At 40.6% G+C, this 20,472-nt stretch overlaps 1 protein-coding gene across 3 annotated transcripts in view; it reads right to left on the bottom strand.

Moving 5' to 3' along the window:
- LOC111149090 (ATPase phospholipid transporting 8A1) overlaps positions 1 to 18,267 on the bottom strand; it is a 233,220-nt gene extending 214,953 nt beyond the window's left edge. For all 3 annotated transcript variants that reach the window (XM_022506004.1, XM_022506005.1, XM_022506006.1), the window contains exon 1: positions 18,119 to 18,267. In XM_022506004.1, coding sequence (XP_022361712.1) covers positions 18,119 to 18,167 — 49 coding nt within the window. In that variant the 5' untranslated portion in view covers positions 18,168 to 18,267. The remainder of the gene's footprint in view (positions 1 to 18,118) is intronic.
- Positions 18,268 to 20,472: the final 2,205 nt, after the last annotated feature.

The following is a 20,472-nucleotide window of genomic DNA, read 5'->3' as shown; positions in this document are numbered from 1 at the left end:
AACAATATGGGAAAAAAAAAAAATAACAACAAAAAAAAAAAAAAAAAAAAAAGCCAAGTCTAAAGGTAAAAACAGTAAGGATAGAAGAGAGCTATTAAAAAAAAAAAAAAACACAAAAAAACAAAAAAACAATCACACAATTGTTGGTTGGACACAACGGACAGGCTCCAAGTCACGTGGAGCTTGGTTTCTAATCCTCAGAATCTGAAAGAATCACATCCTGCAGCCAGACACTCAGCCCCATGCATGTGGTCACAGAGAAACCCCACAGGCTAACTTGAGTCTCAAAAATGAGTTTCCTCTCAGCAACCAGAGAAAGCAGGTAAATTAGGACTTGTGGTAAGTTTTCATTTTCTGTACCTTAACCTATAAAAAACTTCACATCATGGTGGGATAAATCAAAAAATACAAAAATATGAATCCATAAGATTACATGTACCCCGATGTTTATAGCAGCAATACATACAATAGCTCAGTTGTGGAAACAGCCCAAGTGTCCACCAACTGAAGGTGCGTAAAGAAGATGTGGTGTATACACACAATGCAATATTATTCAGCCATAAAAGGGATGGTATCTTGCCATTTGCAACGACACAGATGGAGCTGGAGAGTGTTACGCTAAGCAAAATAAGTCAGAGAAAGACAAATACCATATGATTTCACTCATATGTGGAATTTAAGAAACAAAACAAACAGGCAAAGGGAAAAAGAAAGAGAGGGGCAAACCAAGAAGCAGACTCTTAACTATAGAGAAAACACTGAGAGTTACCAGAGGGCAGGTGGATGGGGGATGGGTTAAACAGAGGATTAAGGAGCACATTTGTCGGGATGGACACCACAAGCTGTATGGAAGTGTTGATTCACTATGTTGTACACCTGAAGCTGATATCGCACTGTAGGTTTACTGACAGAAATTTAAATTAAAAAAATATTTCAAGGGGCACCTGGGTGGCTCAGTGGGTTAAGCTGCTGCCTTCGGCTCAGGTCATGATCTCGGGGTCCTGGGATCGAGTCCCGCACCGGGCTCTCTGCTCAGCAGGGAGCCTGCTTCCCTCCCTCTCTCTCTGCCTGCCTCTCTGTCTACTTGTGATCTCTCTCTGTCAAATAAATAAAATCTTTAAAAAAAATATTTCAAAAAAGGAAAAAAATAATTATAAACGGGAGAAAAACAAACTCCTTAACATAAAGTTGCCACAGAGGTTTCAGAGACTTACCAGATCATTAAGGTATTTCTTCTGGGTGCAAATGATTACATATATCCCTACAAATACAGGCTGAATAAAGCAATTAATTACTACCACATACCAAAAGCAAGTAGGTTAGCAAAAGAACAAGTAATGACACTGCAGAATGTCTCAAATTCATCACGCTCCCAGAGTAGATATAACACCAGCTAAAAATACACTAGATGTGTTTACTCGTCATTTGGTTATACTGAATTAAGTGTTTAGAATTTTTTTAAAATCTAATTTTATTTTTTTTTCAGTGTTCCAAAATTTATTGTTTATGCACCACACCCAGTGCTCCACGCAATACGTGCCTTCCTTAATATCTACCACGAGGCTCACCCAGCCCCCCACTTCCTCCCCTCCAAAACCCTGAGTTTCTCAGAGTCCACAGTCTCTCATGGTTTGTCTCCCCCTCCTATTTCCCCCAACTCCCTTCTCTCCATCTCCCAATGTCCTCCGTGTTATTCCTTATGCTCCACAAATAAGTGAAACCATATGATAATTGACTCTCTGCTTGACTTATTTCAAGTGTTTAGAATTTTAAAGAAAGTCTTCAAAATCTAATAATTGAGTATCATCTTGGAAACTTTACCATTTTTGAGAAGGGTAAGCAAGAGGAGTATAATTAGACCCATGAGGTAACTGAGTAATAGACAAAAGATTTACCAAAATATCCACTTGCACTTGGTTTCTGGCTGACAACCTAGATGGCTTTATTCACTCTATTCCTCATTCTCTCTGCAAAGTAAAAAATTCAAAAATCTCACCAGTGTTTTCCAGCATTGCTGTACTTGAGAATTACCTGGGAGATACCAAGTATCAGTGCTTGGTCCCTATGCCCAATGGAGCAGACTTATTCCACTGCTCTGGGATAGGTCCAGGTATTGGTATGATTCAGAAGTTCCCAATTTGATTCACTGTGCAACCTGGGCTGAGCACCACTGACGTACACAACAGGGTTACAAAACAATTCACATTACACAAGCTTCCCCCTGTCTGACCACATTGGACACACTTAGCACAAAAGATGGCAGACAGAACCATTCTTCTTTATGTCCTCTCCCTAACCATTATTTGTAACAGTGAAAATAAAGTTACAAAAGTTAAGTTCACCTGAGAACACCTATCACAAACCATTCTGGCGTTGATGGTGGAATGAACTCGAGCTTAAGGAATAGAGCACCATAGTAATTTGGGTAAAATCTATACACCAGGATCTGGTTTACTTCTTTGGTCAGAGATAGGACATGGCCTCGGTTAAAAAATAAATAAATAAATAAATAAAATAAAAAATAAAAAAAAATGAAAAAGAAAAAAAGCATACAGACAGACTAGAAGGGGAACTGGAAAGGGTCAACCAGTCACAGACATGAGGGTGACAATACAGTGGCAGAGCAAGAGATCCAGGAAAATTGGTCATGAACAATAGGTACACCCAGAATCAAAGAGCCCCAACATGGAGCAACAAGTTTGTCCAGACAGCTGGCCAAGAGCAACAGTGGGGAAAGTGAAAGCAAATGATATTCAGAAACCTTGGCAGGCCTAGCTTGGCATCAGAATTGCTCACAAGGGCAGAGTCCTTCAGTCCAAGCTATGGTCAGGGAGAGGGTCTCCTCTCCCAGAGTAAGGCAGAGCCCCTGTTCAGGAGCTCTGAGATCCTGTGACACTCAGGGTCAAGGAAATAGTGACGGGGTGATTCCTACCACATCCTTAGAGTGCTAAGTCAGAGCTCCTTAAATATCTCCGAGCTTTAAGGTTTGCAGGGCTGAGTCGACACTGAGGTGAGGGAGAGATGAGGGGGAAAGATGGGCTGTAGATGCTGGAGGGGGACTTCCTTTATACCAAGTTGGATTTCTCTGAGGATCACAGTTAAGCATGGGGATCCAAGCAAATTACGGAAATTATTCTAGATCGGTGTCGAAATAAACCAACTCTCAGATTCACCCTTGCATTCACTGTTTGTTTACTTCCCTCATTAAAACAAATCTCGTATTCTAAGTCGGTCTGGTCCACTAAAGTGGTTTCCTGGTCTATAATGGAAGCTAGCTTTGGCCTTCTTAGTAACATTCTCTACCTAAACTGTTACCTGACTCATCCGATCCCATTCAGCACAACCCCAGATGGATCAAGAGCAGTCATCTTCAACAATGGTTCACACGAAATAATGAACAGAGGCTCGATTTAAAACAGACATTTCCTTTTGCCCAGTTAGTTGCATCAGTGACAACAAAGCCAAGTTCTATAGTCCCCTTAGATGAACACAAGTGATGGCAACGTTGTATGTAAAAGCACACGACTCGAAGTTGCTATGTGCTCACATTACATGTTCACATTTAAGTGCAAACTAATAGGAAGGCAAGGCAGGATGGTTTTTGTTTACCAAATTTACTTAAAAAGAGAACTTAAAAAGCAAGCAAACAAACAAACAGAAACGACAGCTCCAAAAGATGCCACGATGTACTTACATAAAATCTCTGAATGGCCACAAGGGCATGTCAAAAGCAGTATCATTTAAGCACTAACAAGGTTTTATGAGGACATCCGTGACAACCTGTCATCGTAAGGAAGGAAGCTGAAGGCTTAAATCTCTATTTAAGAGAAAGACATAGCCACACATATATTTTTAATGCTAGTAAATCCTAACATGTAAACACAAGGTGGAGGGATAATTTACATCTATGCGGTCCAGAACAGCAGCCACTAGCCACGTGTGGCAACTGAGAACATAAAATGATTCTAGTCCAAATTGAGATGGGCTGTAAATATGAAATACACAGTAGTTAGAAACATACTACAAAAAATGAAAGCAAAGTATCTCATTAACTTTTAATATCAGCAATATGGTAAAACTATTTTGGATATATTGAAAGAATACATTATTAAAATTAATTTGACCAGTTTCTTTGCATTTTTTTCAGGTGGCTACTAGAATATTTAAAACTTCATATTTTTCTAGCATTTGTAGCCCACATTCTATTTCTCTTGGAGTTGATTTCTGATAGGAATGCCAATTTGATGTGAACAGATTCCATGGAATCACTAGTTAAATTCTGGTTGGTCTAAATTCTGATCTATACTCTCAGCAGATGAGTATCATCTCAGCTATTCTTTACAGGCTCCTGTATGAAATCTTAAAAGTTGTATGTTGGAACAGAGTCTACAATACTTCAGCAGATAAAAATGAACCAATCTTGCTGAAAAAATAGCATAATTGAAATATATCTAGTTAAGTCTAATTAATCGAAAACCTCATTTAAAAATACTTTGTTTCAGGCGCCTGGGTGGCTCAGTTGGTTAAGCGACTGCCTTTGGCTTAGGTCATGATCCTGGGGTCCCAGGATCAAGTCCCACTTTGAGAATCTGCTTCTTCCTCTGACCCTCCCCTGCCATGTGTGCTCTCTCTCTCTCTAATAAATAAAATCTTTAAAAAATAATAAAAATAAAAACACCCTGTTTCATGACACAGTATAATTTGAAAACTTACAAAGATGATAATTAACTGAAAAACTATGTTAAAGGAAAGAATTCAGACTGGTGGACAATGTCAAAAATGAAACACCTCACATGTGCTGATAGCCAAACAAGAGCATATAACATAGAAAGGTTCTATTCACAATATCATCATAAAATTTAAATCATCTATGAAAAAATAATTAAAGTAGACAGAATTTATTTTAAGAAATCTCTACCCAGCTCAGGAAAGAAATGCCAGTAAATGCAGAAAAGAAACTAAGCTTCAATGACTTAACATATGAAAGATGTCAATTCATTCTTTCATTAAATTCATAAACTTAATGTAATCCCAATAAATATCTCAACATTTTTTTTAAATTTGATTAAGTGATTCATTCATTGGTTCAAGTGGAGAAATGAACATGAAAAATAAACAGAAAAAAAATTTAGATAAAAGAGCAGCGAGAGTAGGATAGATAAGAGGATAGTTCTTAATTGCAGTAATGGAATTTGATACTAGGGGCCAAAAAAGACGAAAATAGAGAGGGGAGGGCAGAGAAAGGGGAGAGAGATTGCTTCCAGAAATGACTCGACTATATAGATCAATTTAATCTATAAAAGAAATACCCCAAAGCAGTACAAGAAGAACATAGTATTAAATATATGATTATCATTTCAGGTGGATTATAGTTTGAGAGAAAATAAAATTAGATCCCTACCTCACATCTCACAACAAAATAAACCCCACAGGAATTACCCATGTAACTGGGTTTACGTTGAACCCTCAAAATTCTGGAAGAAAAATGTAAGTGAAAAATTATCATTACCTCGAAATGAGAAATATTACATTAAAGCAGAAATTTTAATGACAAAACTGAAAGATTACACATCACAAAAATTAACTTGGATACAGAGAAGAGTCCAAGATGGCAACGTGGGAAGACCTTGAACTCACCTCCCCCATGGACACACTGAATCTACACCTACCTATGGAATAATTCCTCCTGAGGAAATGAGAGATGGACCAAACAGCTTCTGTGTGATAAATGATAGAGAAACAATATAGAAGGTGGCAGGAGGGACAGACACATGGTAACAACTGGGAACCCCACCTCTAACACGGCAAACTGCAGTACTGAGGGACCATAGGCAGATTCATCTGTCCTAGGGCACAGAAAAGAGCTGCCTTTAAGAGAACCAGTAGATCTACTAAGCACTCACGAGGGGATCTGCTGGAATTCTCTCTAGGTCGGTGGGGCTGGCAACCACCAGCCCTATTTATATTCCCCCACCATCTTGATAGTGTGGACAAGCCCTGGGTCTGGGCACCCTGGCTGGCCTGCTGCCTCAGCAAGCACGGGCCACTAACTTCCTCCAGCCACAGTTTAACAGAGCAACTAGAACATAAAGGAACCAGCCCCAGAAATGTGCTAAACCACAAGGCAGCTGTGTGCAATACTTTCCAGAGTCAGAGGGTCTGGGGAGTGCCACTGTTTATGTTCCCCTCCACCCTGTTAGGGCAGATAGAAGCAGGGTCTGGGCACCCTGGCTGGCCTGTTGCCTCAGCAAACCTGGGCCCCTGGCTGACTAGCCCCAGCATCCCACCAAAGGGGGGTCCGATGCGGTACACCCTGGGACACCCCTGGACCGCACCCACTACAACTCCAGCCATCTTGCCAAGGACACACAAAGGGGCAAAGCATCCCAGAACACTCCAGGCCCACACAGATCCAGTTCCAGCTCCTCACTAGGGCATGAGCTACATGGAGCACTGCAGGACTCTTCAACCCACACCCACTTCAGCTCCAGCTGTCTCACCAAGGTCCTCCCTATTTAGAGCACCCTGAGACTTTCTAGCCCACACCTGCTTTGGGCTCCAGCCATCATGCCAGGGTGCCCTCTGCACAGGAAACCCTTAGACCACCCTGACCCACACCCACTTCAGCTCTAGGTACCCCACCAGAGCAACCCCTGCACAGGATGCCCCAGGATCCCCGGCCCACACCTGCTATAGCTCCAGTCAGCCAACCAAAGCCACCAGGCACACTGAGTCCACAGCGGGGACATCCCCACACAAGGCAGTTCCTTTAGGTTTAGGAGAAGTAGTTGTTCTGCCTAATTCATAGAAACAGATACACAAAGTCAAACAAAATAAGGAGACAGAAATATGCTTCAAATGAAAGAACAAGAAAAAATCCTTAGGAAAAAATTTAAATGAAAAGGAGCTAAGTGGAGCACTGGGTGGCTCAGTGGTTTGAGTATCTGCTTTTGGCTTGGGTCATGATTCTGGGGTTCTGGGACTGAGCCTTGCATTGGGCTCCCCACTTCTCCCTCTGTCTGCCATTCTCCCTGCTTGTGCTCTCCTTCTCTCTCTCTGTCAAACAAATCAATAAAATCTTGGGGGGAAAAAAGGATATAAGCAACCTACCTGATAAAGAGTTCAAATAATGGTCATAAAGATATGACCAGAATGGAGAGAAGTGTGGATGAACTCAGTAAGAACTTTAACAGAGAGAGAAAAAACATAAAAAGAACCAATCAGAGTTAAAGAATACAATAACGGAAATGAAAAACACACCAGAGGAAATCATGAGTAGATTAGAGGATGCAGAAGAACAGACCTGTGATCTGGAAGATAGGGTAATGGGAAGCACACAAGCTGAAGAGCAAAAAAGATTTTTAAAAATGAAGATAGGTTAAGGGATCTCTGAGACAACATCAAGAGTACTAATATTAACATTATAAGAGTCTCAGAAGGAGGCGAGAAAAGGGCAGAAAACTTACTTGAAGAAATAATAATTGAAAACTTCTCTAAACTGGGAAGGGAAACAGGCATCTAGGTCTAAGGACATTCAGAAGGCCCCATACAAGATGAGCCCAAGGAGGTCCGCACCAAGACACACAATAATTAAAATGTCAAAGATTAAAGATAAAGAGAGAATCTTAAAAGCAGCAAGAGAGAGCCAATTAGGTAGAAGGGAAACTCCAAGAGGCTATCAGCTGATTTTTTAGCAGAAACTCTGAAGGTCAGAAGAACGTAGCATGATCTATTCAAAATGCTAAAAGGAAAAAAATCCACAACCAAGAATACGCTACACAGCAAGGTTATCTATCATTCAGAATTGAAGGAGAGATGGTTTCCCAGAGAAGCAGCAGTTAAAGTTCATCACCACTAAACTGGCCTTAGAAGGAATAGTAAAGTGATTTCTTTAAATGGAAAGGTAAAGGCCATAATTTGAAGAAAATTACAAAAGGGAAAAATTTTTCAAGTAAAAGCAAATACACAGCAAAGGTAATAGAGCAACCACTTTTAGGGCCAGAATGAAGGTTAGAAGACAAAAGTAGTAAAATCAATTATATCTAAAAGATTAGTTAAGGGGATTCTCAAAATAAAAAAAGATGTAAAATATGACAACATATTTATAACACGTGGAGATAGCAGTAAAAATGGAGTTCTTTCAGAATATGTTCAAACTCAAGTAACCATGAACTTAATATACTCTGCTATATATTCAGAATGTATGAACCTTATGGTAACCGGAAGCCAAAACCTATGACAGATACACACACACACAAAGAGAAAGGAAGCCAAGCAAAACACTAAAGAAAGTCATCAATCACAAGGCAAGACAGCAAGAGAAGAAAGGAAAGGAGAAAAACTACAAAGATAACCAGAAAACAATTAATAAAATGGCAATAAGTACACATCTATCAATAATTACTTTAAATGTAAATGGTCTATATGCTCCAATCAAAAGAAAAAGGGTGATAGAATGGATAAAAAAAATTAGACCTATATGTATGCTGCTTATGAGAGACTCACTCACTCCAGACCTAAAACACATACAGACTGAAAGTGAAGCGATGGGAAAGATAGTCCATGCAACTGGAAGAAGAAAAAAAAAAAAAAAAAAACAAAGGAAGGAAAAAATAAATCAGACAAAAAAAAAAAAAAAAAAAAAAAAAAAAAAGCCAAGGTAGCAATACCTATATCAGACAAAATAGACATTAAAATGAGGATACAAAAGACAAAGAAGGGCATATGTAATGATACAGGAAACAGTCAAACAAGAGGCTATAACAATTATAAGTATCTAAGTACCCAAAACAGGAATACCTAAAGACATAAAGCAAATACTGACAGGCATAAAAGGAGAAATAAAGGGAGAATTGACAGTTGTACAATAATAGTAGGGGACTTTAATAGTCCATTGATATCAATGGATAGATCATCCAGACAGAAAATCAATAAGGAAACAATGGCTTTGAGTGATACACTAGGCAAGATGGATTTAACAAATATATATATATAAAACATTCCATTCACAAACAGAATACACATTCTTTTCAAGTGCACATGGAACATTCTCCAAGATAGATAACAGGTTAGGCCACAAAACAGGTCTCAATAAACTTAAGGACACTGAAATCATATCAAGTATCTTTTCTGACTGCAACCATATAAAACTAGAAATCAATTACAAGAAAAAAAAATGAGAAAAGAATGCAAACAAGTGGAGGATAAATAACATGTTACTAAATAACCAATATGTCAATGAAGAAATTGAATAGAAAATTAAAAAAAAATACATGGAGACAAATGAAAAAACAATAGTCTCAAATCTTTGGAATTCAGCAAAAGCAGTCGTAAGAGGGAAGTTTATAATCTTACAGCCTTACTTCAAGATATAAGAAAAATCTCAAATAAACTATCTAACTTTATACCTAAAGAAATGAGAAAAAGAACAACTAAAGCCCAGAGTTAAAGGAAAGGAAATAATAAAAATCAGAGTGGAAATAAATAAGTTTTTCTACATTTTTAGTCTCTATTTCAATGAAACCAAGAGATGGTTCTTTCAAATGATAAACAAAATTGATAAACCTTTAGGCAGACTCATCAAGAGTCATCATCAAATAAAATCAGAAATGAAAGAAAATAACCAACTTCACTGAAATACAAAAAATAAGAGGCTACTACAAAAAGTTATATGCCAACAAATTGGACAACCTAAAAGAAGTGGGTAAATTCCTAAAAACATATAATATTCCAAAACTGAATCAGGAAGAAATAGAAAATCTGAACTGACTTATTACTAATAATGAAATTGAATTGGTAATCAAAAATGTCTCGACAAAACTCTAGGTCCTAAAGGATTCACAAGTGAATTCTACCAAACATTCAAAGAAGAGTTAACACCTATTTTCAAACAATTCCAAAAAAGAGAGAAAGGAAAGGTTCCAAATTCATTCTTCAAGGCCTGCATTACCTTTACACGCAAACCAAAGACACTAAAAAAATGAGAACTGCAGGCCAATATCCCTAATGAACAAAGATGCAAAAACCCTCAACAAAATATTCGCAAACCACATTCAATAATACATTAAAAGAATCATTGGCCATGATCAAGTGATGTTTATCCCAGGCATGCAAGAATGGTTCAATATTCATAAATCAATCAGCACGATGCATCACATTAACAAAACGAAGGATAAAACCCATATCATCTCAAAAGATGCAGAAAAAGCATCTGACAAAATTCAACATCCATCGATGATAAAAACTGTTTACGAAGTGGGTTTAGAAGGAAAATACCTTAACATAATAAAGGCCATATATGACAAACCCACAGCTAACATCATACTCAATGGGGAAAAGTCGAAGTATTCTCCTCTAAGATCAGGAAAATCTGCTATTTGAGACAATATGGATGAAACTACAGGGTATTATGCTAAGTAAAAAAAGTCCAAGACAAATAACATATGATTTCACTTAAATGTGGAGTCTAATTAAACAAATGAACAAAGAAACAAAAAACAGAAACAGACTCACAAAGAACAAACTCATGGTTGTAGAGGGCACGGGGGAGGGGTGCAGTGGGAGAATGGGCAAAATGGGTGAGGGTAAGTGGGAGATTCAGGCTTCCAGTTATGGAATAAATGAATCACAGGGATGAAAGGTACAGCATAGGGAATATAGTCAATTGTGTTAGTAACAGAACTGTATGGTGACAGACGGTAGCTACACTTGAGGTGAGCAGAGTATAACATACAGAGAAGTTGAATCAGTCTGATGCACACCTGAAACTAATTTAACATTGTATGTCAACTATCCTTCAAAAAAATTTAATTTAAAAATGTTTATGAAAATTAGTATATACACGAGACAACACAGAAGTTAAAAGGTAAATTATAAACAGAGAATTTAACATATCAGAAACTCTTAAAATTCAATACAAATCAAACTTCATAAAGGAACATGAATAAACTATTTGGAAAATATTAAAAATCATTAAACTTACCAAAAATATATTCAACCTAATAACTGGAAGCAAGCGATGTAAACTTAGAGATTCATTTTTGGCATTGTACATTTAAAAGGATGAAAAAAGATGGCAATCCAATGTTGAAGAAGAGATATAGAAATAGGTACTCTTGTTCACTTTCAGTGGTTGTATGAATTAGTATAAATAGTCTTTCCAGCAATTCTGAAATATGTATCACAGCCATTTAAAATGTACATACTTTTGATCCAGAAATCCCTTTCCTGGGGGCCTTTTACAAAGAAATAATCAGAAAAGTATACAGATAGCTCTAAAAATGCTTATCCAAGAATCGTTTTTTAAAACCTTGAAATGATTTACATGCCTTAAATGTCACATAAGAGTCCTTAAAATTATATACTAACATAAAAATGCTAAGCTTTCATAAAATTAAAGATCTATGTATTCAACAAACTGTATTGAGCCCCTACTAAGTTCCAGGCTCAACTCTAGGCAGAAGCTATAAACAGTGGCAGCAAAATACCATTCTTCATGCAGTTTACAAAAATCTGTATCTGATAGAAGGATGCCCATGAAATGCTAAGGAGAAAAAAAATATTAAAAATTATATAGAGTATGATCTCATTTCACTTAATAAACTTATTTCTCATCTCCTAAAAAATAGTTGGAAAGGATATATGCTAAAATGTTAACAGTAGTTTTATTTGGATGGTATAGTTTGGGGTGATTGTTACTGTCTTCTTGACACCTTTTGCAGTATGCGTTTTTTTCCAACGAGCAACGTTACCCTTCTGCAATCAAGAGAGCAAAGTTCAGAGTTAGCCATTTTTCTGACAAACATGGAGGGCCACCATGTCAGGCAAGCTGTCAGTGTGGAGAACAGCAGTAAACAGATCGTTGTTCACATTGTTTGTTTTTTGTTTTTGTAAATTGCTCCCATTGTGGTGCTCAGGTTCCAGGAGGAGGGTGTCTTGTAGGTGTGACTGTGAGGCATCTCTAGATCCTATTACCTCTTAGATCACAAGATTCATTTATTCATTCAATAGTATCTGAGCTTCTACTACATTCCAGGCAATGTTCTCAGTGGGGGCCATGTATAAAACAGACAAAAATCCTGTATTTAGTTTAGGGAGTTTACAATCCACAGAATAATAGCTTTGAAAGATGCGGGCTCCAGTTACTAATGAAGAATGAAACTGTTGCCTTTATAATATTTACATTCTAATGAAACTCTGTGACTAGAAACCCAGCAGCAAACATTTCACTGACTTCAAAAGTATACTCTGATCACGCAAACTTCTGTGGTTGTAAAGTAGGCTCATGATTCAATTCTCACTGGTTTTGAAATAATACAATGAAAACGTGAATGACAGTCTATAGATTAGAAAACGCTAAAACAGTTTGGTTCTGCCACACTTCATATCTCCAGAATTACACTAAGTGAAATGACATGTATTGGGGATTCTCAAATATTAATTACACAAAGTATCACTATGCTCATAAACCCTCTCTCTCACAATGCCATGTCAGTTATAAATCCTTAACCCATCTCCAGATTTCCTTGGGGATCTCCTTCATTCACACCTTTCTGTCCTGTCACCAAAATTAGCTGGCACACAGCCGGTGAATAAAACATGCTTGTTAAAGGAACAAATAATCTTAGTCATCTTTTACCTGGACAAATGAAACCAACTCCCCCAAATTTCCCTTTAACAGTTCTTACAGAAACTACCTGAATGCTTCTTTTGTTATCTTTTAAGTAAATAAAACATAACATTCTGTAAAATTACAAACATTTTAAAGTTGTCATTTATACAGACTGGTTTAGAAAAACAATACCTGAAACAACTAAATTTATTACTTAGCACATATTTCACACAATCAAATGAAGGTCTTACATTTCAGCAGTATAATATTAGGCAGAAGAAAATGTAAACTTTAGGACATGTATGTGTACATTTCCTTAGTTTTGAACAATTTAATGCTTACTATTTTGTAAATTATAAGTTCTAGAATATTCCTTTATTGCAAGCAAGAGCCTTTAACAATCTGAATACCTGATGGCGATTGTGTCTGTTAGCTGCCCATCCACCAGCCATTCTTTCTTTTTCCCTAAGTAATAAAACATTGAGTAATGTGCCCAGCTAGAAAACTCCATTTCCCAGCTTCCCTTGCAGATGGAAGCCAAAGTAAAATTAGGATGAGTCTTTGTGTGGTACTTCCAGGAAAATCCTTTGGTCTTTCATCTTTCTAGGTTTGTTTTTGGTTTTGGTTTTGGTTTTTTTGTGTGTTATCTTTCCCTATATGGAGCTTTTCCATGATGATTGGAAGTCCAGCAACCATCTTATGACTTCATGGAAGATGCTGAAGCAGAAAGGCAGAGAGACAATGTCCCTTCTGACTTCATGAATTGAGCATTGCTGACGTAGACTGCTTACGTCCATACTAGGATGAAAAACTGTGTGTAAACCACCGTAATTTCAGTCCCTCTTTTTAGCACTCCTAATGTTGTACTGAGAGATCCATTTGATTCAGCCAGGGTAAAAATGAAGAAATTCAGAATTCTTAGCTTTCTGCTTTATCCTGTTTTGCTTTCTGGAAAATATTATCTACTATCAGGGTTTCAACTATTACTTCTGAACTAAAGATTCCTCTTTGATTTTGCCCACATCGAACCTCCAAGTTTAAGTATCATCAAAACACGTCCTTTTGGATATCCCACAATTCCTACTTCTTATTGTATTGACCCTCCTTCTCAATTTCCTTATCTTTTAATAGATTTTTCCCAATCAGTTTTAAGACTAAAGCAGAGTTCCTCAAAATCTGTTTCATCTATACCAGAACATCCTAACAAGTTCATTAAGAATGTAGATTCCTAGTCCTAAATGAGGAAAATCTTTATGAGTAACTCAGGAAATTACAGTTTTAATGAGATACCTGAGATCTTACAAACATTAAAATTTAAAATTACTCCTTGAGAACCTCCTTTCATTTTATCCATTTGTCTCCTGTCCTATATTGCTATGTCCTATGGTATGACCTTTGTAAACTCCTTTCCTACTATTATCCCTTACACTCTTCCTTTAACCCTCCTGACTCTCTTGACTTGGGGATCTCTGCTGTGACTGTTTCCTCTGCCTGGAACACTTTTTCCCTAGATCTTCACAAGGCTAACTCCTTCATTTCCTCCACGTCTTTTTTCAGTGAAGGCCAACCTAACCAATCTATTTAAAGTTGGAATCCATCCACCAACCTTAACGCACTACCTTCTTGTTATATTTCCCATAGTACTTACTACATAACAAATTCTGTATTTGTTAATGTATTGTGTTTGGTCTCTTGCCTCACTAAAATGTAAGGACCTCCAGAGCTGGGCCTTTTCTATTTTATTCACTGATGAATCCCAAGTACTAGGAAGAGTACTTACCGGAGCTCAAGGGATACTGCTCACCTGAGTTTACATTTTACTTAGAAATAATCTGTGATTCCTCCCTTTCCATTTTCACTGCTCCACTCCAAAACTACTCCTGGCCTTTGTCATTACTAGACTTTTTCTTTTCCTTTTTTTTCCTTAATGCCGGAGTCTATCTACAGTGCCATTCTGTCCAAAACATCCAACATCCAGAATGTATCTTTCTAAGATACTTCTTTGGGGACGTCATTCCCCTATGATGATTTGGCTCCTAACTGGGCCTGTTAGATACTATGCACTGGCATCATGCTTGAATGAGAAACGGATTAGACAAACTCTAAGATCTTCAAATACTTGATTCTATATCAAATGACTCATCTTGGCATTTGAAATGGCCTGTAATCTAGCAGGAATCTACCTATCCAAATTTATATTTTACTCCTTCCAAGTTTCTCTCTGCTCCTGGCCAATTTCCTTAAAATCTCTCAAATAAGCCATGTTAACATTCACGATTTTTTTTTCAATTGGTTACTCTTTACCTTCAATACCCTCCCAACTACTGAAAAAAAAAAAAAAAAAAAAAAAAAGAAGAAAAAAAAGAAAAGAAAAAAAAAAACAATACCCTTTGGATATTGTGTGCTACTCACACCTGAAGACCAGAGCCATCTAGCATTATCTGAGCCCCAGACCTACAGATTTAGAATCTATACCTAACAAGATCCCCAGATAAGTTCTGTGCACCTTAAAGTTTGGGAAGCACTCATCCCAAATTATTTCTCAGTGAAGTGTTCCCTGACCAGGCCTCATGCTCTATGTCCTGACCTCCAATGGGATCTCTGTCACCCATAGCAAGCACAATGTTCTATTAATAATATCCTCTCCTAGATTATTTATTCCTTTATTTCATAAAGCCCCCATTTGGATGTAAATAACTTGCACACAGAACAGCCACGCATTTGGCCAATTTGGCTGCAAGGAACAGAAACCCATTCAAGTCACTTCAAGGGAAAAAAGAGCTTATTCTAACAGTACTTGGGAACAGGGACTAGCAAACTCAGGGAGGGAGGGTTTCCAAGGTCGGGCTACCCCTTCTCAGCATCCGTGTCTCTGCCCCATTCTCTCCATCTAATGCATTCTCTCCCCTATTTTTCTCTCTTCACCATAGTTCCTGCTTCCTCATGTCAGCAATCACGTGACCCATTAGAGCCGGCTCCTCTCTTCTCTACTACCCTACTCACCTCTGCCCCTTTCTGCTTCAATTTTCACCCTCCCACTCTAAGCTTAACTCTTTCCTCAAGACAGAGGATTGCCACAGAGAAGCTTTTTGAGCCAAACCACGAGGTTACAAGTGTCTGTGCCACTATGGAGTGTCTGCCCCTGAGTCATGAGCCCATCCTACTCCCTCATCAGCCGAGCCAAAGGGGTTGCAGTTCAGAACAAGGCCCTTTAGGCAGCAGGAGCTGTCCAAGGAGAATATTCCTTAAGAAAAAAAAGTGTGGGGGCGCCTGGGTGGCTCAGTGGGTTAAGCCTCTGCCTTCAGCTCAGGTCATGATCTCAGGGTCCTGGGATCGAGGCCCGCATCGGGCTCTCTGCTCAGCAGGGAGCCTGCTTCCTCCTCTCTCTCTGCCTGCCTCTCTGCCTACTTGTGATCTCTGTCAAATAAATAAATAAATAAAATCTTAAAAAAAAAAAAAAAAAGAAAAAAGAAAAAAAAGTGTGGGCAGGGTGGGCAGTGAGCCATATCTCCAGCTCACAAAGTCATTATTTATGTTGTCTTCACCGTAGTCCTGAGCAAAATACTGAGCACATAATAAACTGAAATCAACCAATATGGGAGGCAAGGGTCATTCACCAAGCTCCACTATGACCCTGACACTGTGCTAGATGCCCAGAGAATACAAAGATTAAATAAAAACAGTCCTTATTTTGCCAGAGCACTACATCCAAAACGTGTCATTGAACTAGCTACTTGACCTTGGGCAAGTACCTCAACCACCTGGGCCACAGTTCCTTCAACTATTAGATGAGACCACCTTCACTCATCTGCAGGAGTGTGGTAAGATTCCATAAGGCAGGCTTTCAGAAAATGTTTTGAAAAATACATGGGACAATCAAAAACAATACCGTAGCCTTTTAATACTAAAAAAGTCCTCTCCTATGTCACAGGTTTTGCATTGTTCTCTGGTCTTTTCTCTCTTCCTCATTTCTCACAATATAGGATTCATCAATGACTGCTATTTGAAAAAACAATCCCAATTATTACTACTATATTTTCATCACCCGTATGGCTTACTCAGGTAGTGATTAGAAACAGTCTATCCATTTCACTAAGAGTTATAAAACAAAACAGAATGAATTGTTTACTGTGTACATTTCAAAAATAACACTATCATTTATTCACCTTTTACCTAAAACTGTAATGTCTTATATACTTTTTTCATTACAGTACAAAGAAGAAATATGTACTAAATTCCTGTGTAGGCCACAGGTCAGTTGTGACTTGTGGAGACACCTACTCACAGCAGTTTCATTTAGTTGCTGTAATCAGTAAACCATAGATATTAGAACTCAATGTCCCCGTATTTTTAACATCAAGACTCTAAAGAGGAAAAACAATAAAATGGCCTGTCGCAAGCCCGGGAGTTCTATTCTCCTAACTGCTGTATCTTTTTACTAAAACCACTTTCCCACCTGCCTCACATTAAAGGATGGGGTGGGGGGAGGGCGCAGACCAGGGATGATGGCAAGATAGGCTATTTCTCGAAAACATGTTATTCCACTCTGCAGGATTCAAGTGCTGGTCTGTGGGACAGCAAAACAAGAAAACAAATATCTAGATATATACAATCTTGGCTTTGCCATAAGCAACATCAAGAAATAATTTCCGAGTGACCATCACTTGCCAGCAAGAATGCCGAGGGCTTCTCAGAGAAACCGAAGAGGGTGCCTCGGCCCTCCCAAAGCTTACTTACTATACCCTCGGACATCTGTTGCTCAGCGCTGACAGGTGTAGCCATTCAACAGCTGGCCCCGGGTGGAGCAAAGGGGACAGCTTCCACCTTGCTAAAAAGTCAGCTCAGCTGGCCAAAGTGAGGATCTCAGGTAAAAGGAAAACAAAAACAAAAAACAAAAACAAAAACAAAATCTCCGATGGAAGCTGGGTGAGACTCCACTGCAGGAGAATTGCAGAGACTGTAATGCACAGAGCCCGCTGAGCACCCAGCCCCAGTTAAGGCTCCTCACGCTCTAAGAGGCAAGGGGCTGTGGATCAAAGGCTCCTGCATCTGGGAAAGATACTCCGCTCCTCGGGGAGCCCTGGTGTGGGGGCTGTAAAGAGGTGGGTGCTGGAGGCGGGGGAGGCGGGCTGGGGATCTGTTCTCTAGGGTGAAGAAGTCGAGCGGAGACCCGGAGGCTTGTGCGCCAGTGGGAAGGGCGGTGGGCAGGACGAGAGCGCTCGGTGACAGGAACCGAATGGTCACGCTGCGGTGTAAAGCAAGCCTTGGGGCTCCGACCGAGGACATCAAATCCGGGGATCTAGAGCCGGAAAGGGGTCTGCCAGTGCACTGGAGGCGACGCAGAGAGAAGGGTCTGCCGCGGACCAGGCGCGACCGCCAGACTTACCTAGGGGAAGAGGTGGGACGGCACATCTTTTCCCTAATACACACACGGCCCGACCCCAAGCTGGCCCCGGGCCACCCCCGTGCGCGCTGCGCGCACAGCCCCGCGCTGCGGCGGCCACTCACCCTCCGCGCGGGAGCGGATTTCCGACACTGTCCTCCGCATGGTGGGCATCGCGGCGACCGCCGCAGGTGGAGCCTCAGCCGGGACTCTGCACCTGTCACGGCGCCGCGCAGGCTGGAGACCTGGCTGCGCGGCGCCGAGTGCTCAGCCGCCGCGCGGGCCCCGTCGCCCACCCAGGGCAGCGCCGCCGCTGGACGGCCCCCGCGCGCCGGGGCAGGAGGAAGAGGCTACGAAGGTGGCAGCGTCCGCAGAGCTAGGCGAGCTTCCCAGCAGCCGCGGAGGGGGCCGCTCGGCGAGGGGAGGAGCTGGGGTGCCGGCGCTGGGGGAGGGGTCGCCGGGGCGCGCGCTTACTCGCTCCCGCGGCAGCGCGGCGGCGGAGTCGGGAGAGGAGCGGGGAGAGACCCGGGAGAACCTCCTCCTCCCCGCCCCGCTCCGGGCCGTACCATTCCTGAGGGTGTAGGGTGGGCAGCTCCCAGCCTCCTCTTCCCGGCTGGGCGCCCTCGCTCCGCCTCGCAGCTGCGGCTTGGCTTGTCCTTCGTCAACACCACTCTGACTCTCCTAAATCTTGACCAGAGGGGAAGGGGTGCTTCGGCGCGTGCATCTCCCCGTGTCCCCTCCCGCTACCCTCTGGCTTGTAATAACAATGGAGTTGCCCGCGGTCTGGAAAGCAGTGTTGGGTCTGAGTGGGCCGGCGAAGGGCGAGAGGGTTTGGGACGCCAAGGGTTAAGTTCCAGCCCAGGCAATGGAAGGAAAGCGCGAGTTTGCCGCCTGGGTGGAATTCTAGCCTCTCCGGGCGGCCACCAGCCCCCGCCGCCTGAGCTGCACTTGCTTCCTCGTCTGGCCCGCGAGCAACAGGCTCTGAGGCCGGGCTCACCCCGGAGCTAGTGCTCCTCCTGCCGCTGGTGCCTGGGTGCGTCTGGAACCCCTGCGAGTGGGCCGGTGCGTCCCGCCAGCGCGTGCTCTGTAGCCCAACAAAGCTCCGGAATTGCAATAAATTTAACTATTGGGCCAGGTGGTTCAAAAATCACTTTTGGTTTGGTTTGTTTCGGGTTTTTGCTTTTACTCAAACCTGCAGGAAGTTGGGTGCAGTAGTTTTACCTGAAATATATTAGGAAATGTCCTAATATTAAAAATCCATAAATATAGACGAGATTTTAATTTCCTTCGTATCCTAGAGATCGTCACAACTTAATTACCTCTTATTTTTTATACCGAGGTCTATGCTAACAAGTATGGAGACCACTATGGTAGAGGTATATATACATTTGCTGATCTTATCATTGAGTTAGGATGTGAGGTTTTATGTAGATTCTGGTGAGCTGCTGAAATGGTAAGAAAGGAATAAATTAAGTTAGAAGCAAATTGCTTCTTCCCTCATCTTGTGCTCTTGGTCCAGCTCCCAGTGGAAGAGAGACCTTACATGGAGGCCTTTCACGTGAGCTGCTTTCAGATCCTGCAGGGAGAGATCTGAGGAGGCTTGACCACAGAGATAAGTGATTATTCCCAAACCTCAAGAAAAAGTGAAATCTACTAGTAGCATCTTATCTCCATTTGTGGTATTTCCTTTGCCTCCTGCAGGTAACATTTGCTAATCAGGGCCCTGCCCTACAGGAATACTCTTGCCAGGCGATCAATGATCAATGCATATTTATGAAGAGACCACTTGGCTCTGAGTCAGAGGCTGGGATTAGAACAAAGAAAATGTATTTCCAGGATTCGTGGAACATCAGCAAGGGTAGAGCAGGGCTCAAGATAACTGTGTTCTAGTGATGGTCATGATTTGCACGTTATGTTCTTATAAAAAAAAAACAAGAAATGAGCATGCAGTCTTCTTAGGAAGTTGTCACTGGCCATTTTTATTTCTTCCAGGTCCAGGACCTCCTGTATAAAGCAGGCATCCTCTGACTTGATAAATATGAGTCTGGAACAAAATTAAAAGGGTAAGTACAACTTGGAGACAGTAAACAATGACAACAATAACAACAACAACAGAAAACAGCTTTAAAAGTTAGTGAACAGAAACTAGAGATAATGCTGAGCTTTTATGACTAACATTTTAGGTGTAATTTTATGCAAAGCCCGTGCCAGTTTTTATTCAAAACCAGTGCAGAGCAGCATGCCAGTATTCGATTTATGAACAGTTACCTTTGTAATTCCTAACAAGCCCTCAAATGAAGCTCAGTTCTGCTTATTTACAAATAATAATTAACTGAAGGGAGTTCCAGAGATTACCTGTTTTCCAGACAGCAATCCAGTTTATATGTATCTCTGTGTTTGTGTGTCCCATTAACAACCCATCAGTGAAAATGACAACATAGGCCACTTGTACAGGAAATGACAACTGCCTTTCATACAG

Source organism: Enhydra lutris, unplaced genomic scaffold, assembly GCF_002288905.1.
Source record: "Enhydra lutris kenyoni isolate GAN:26980312 unplaced genomic scaffold, ASM228890v2 scaffoldscaffold21, whole genome shotgun sequence".
NCBI lineage: Eukaryota > Metazoa > Chordata > Mammalia > Carnivora > Mustelidae > Enhydra > Enhydra lutris.
Note: the sequence above shows the minus strand (reverse complement) of the source record. Positions and strands in the feature narration are given on the sequence as shown.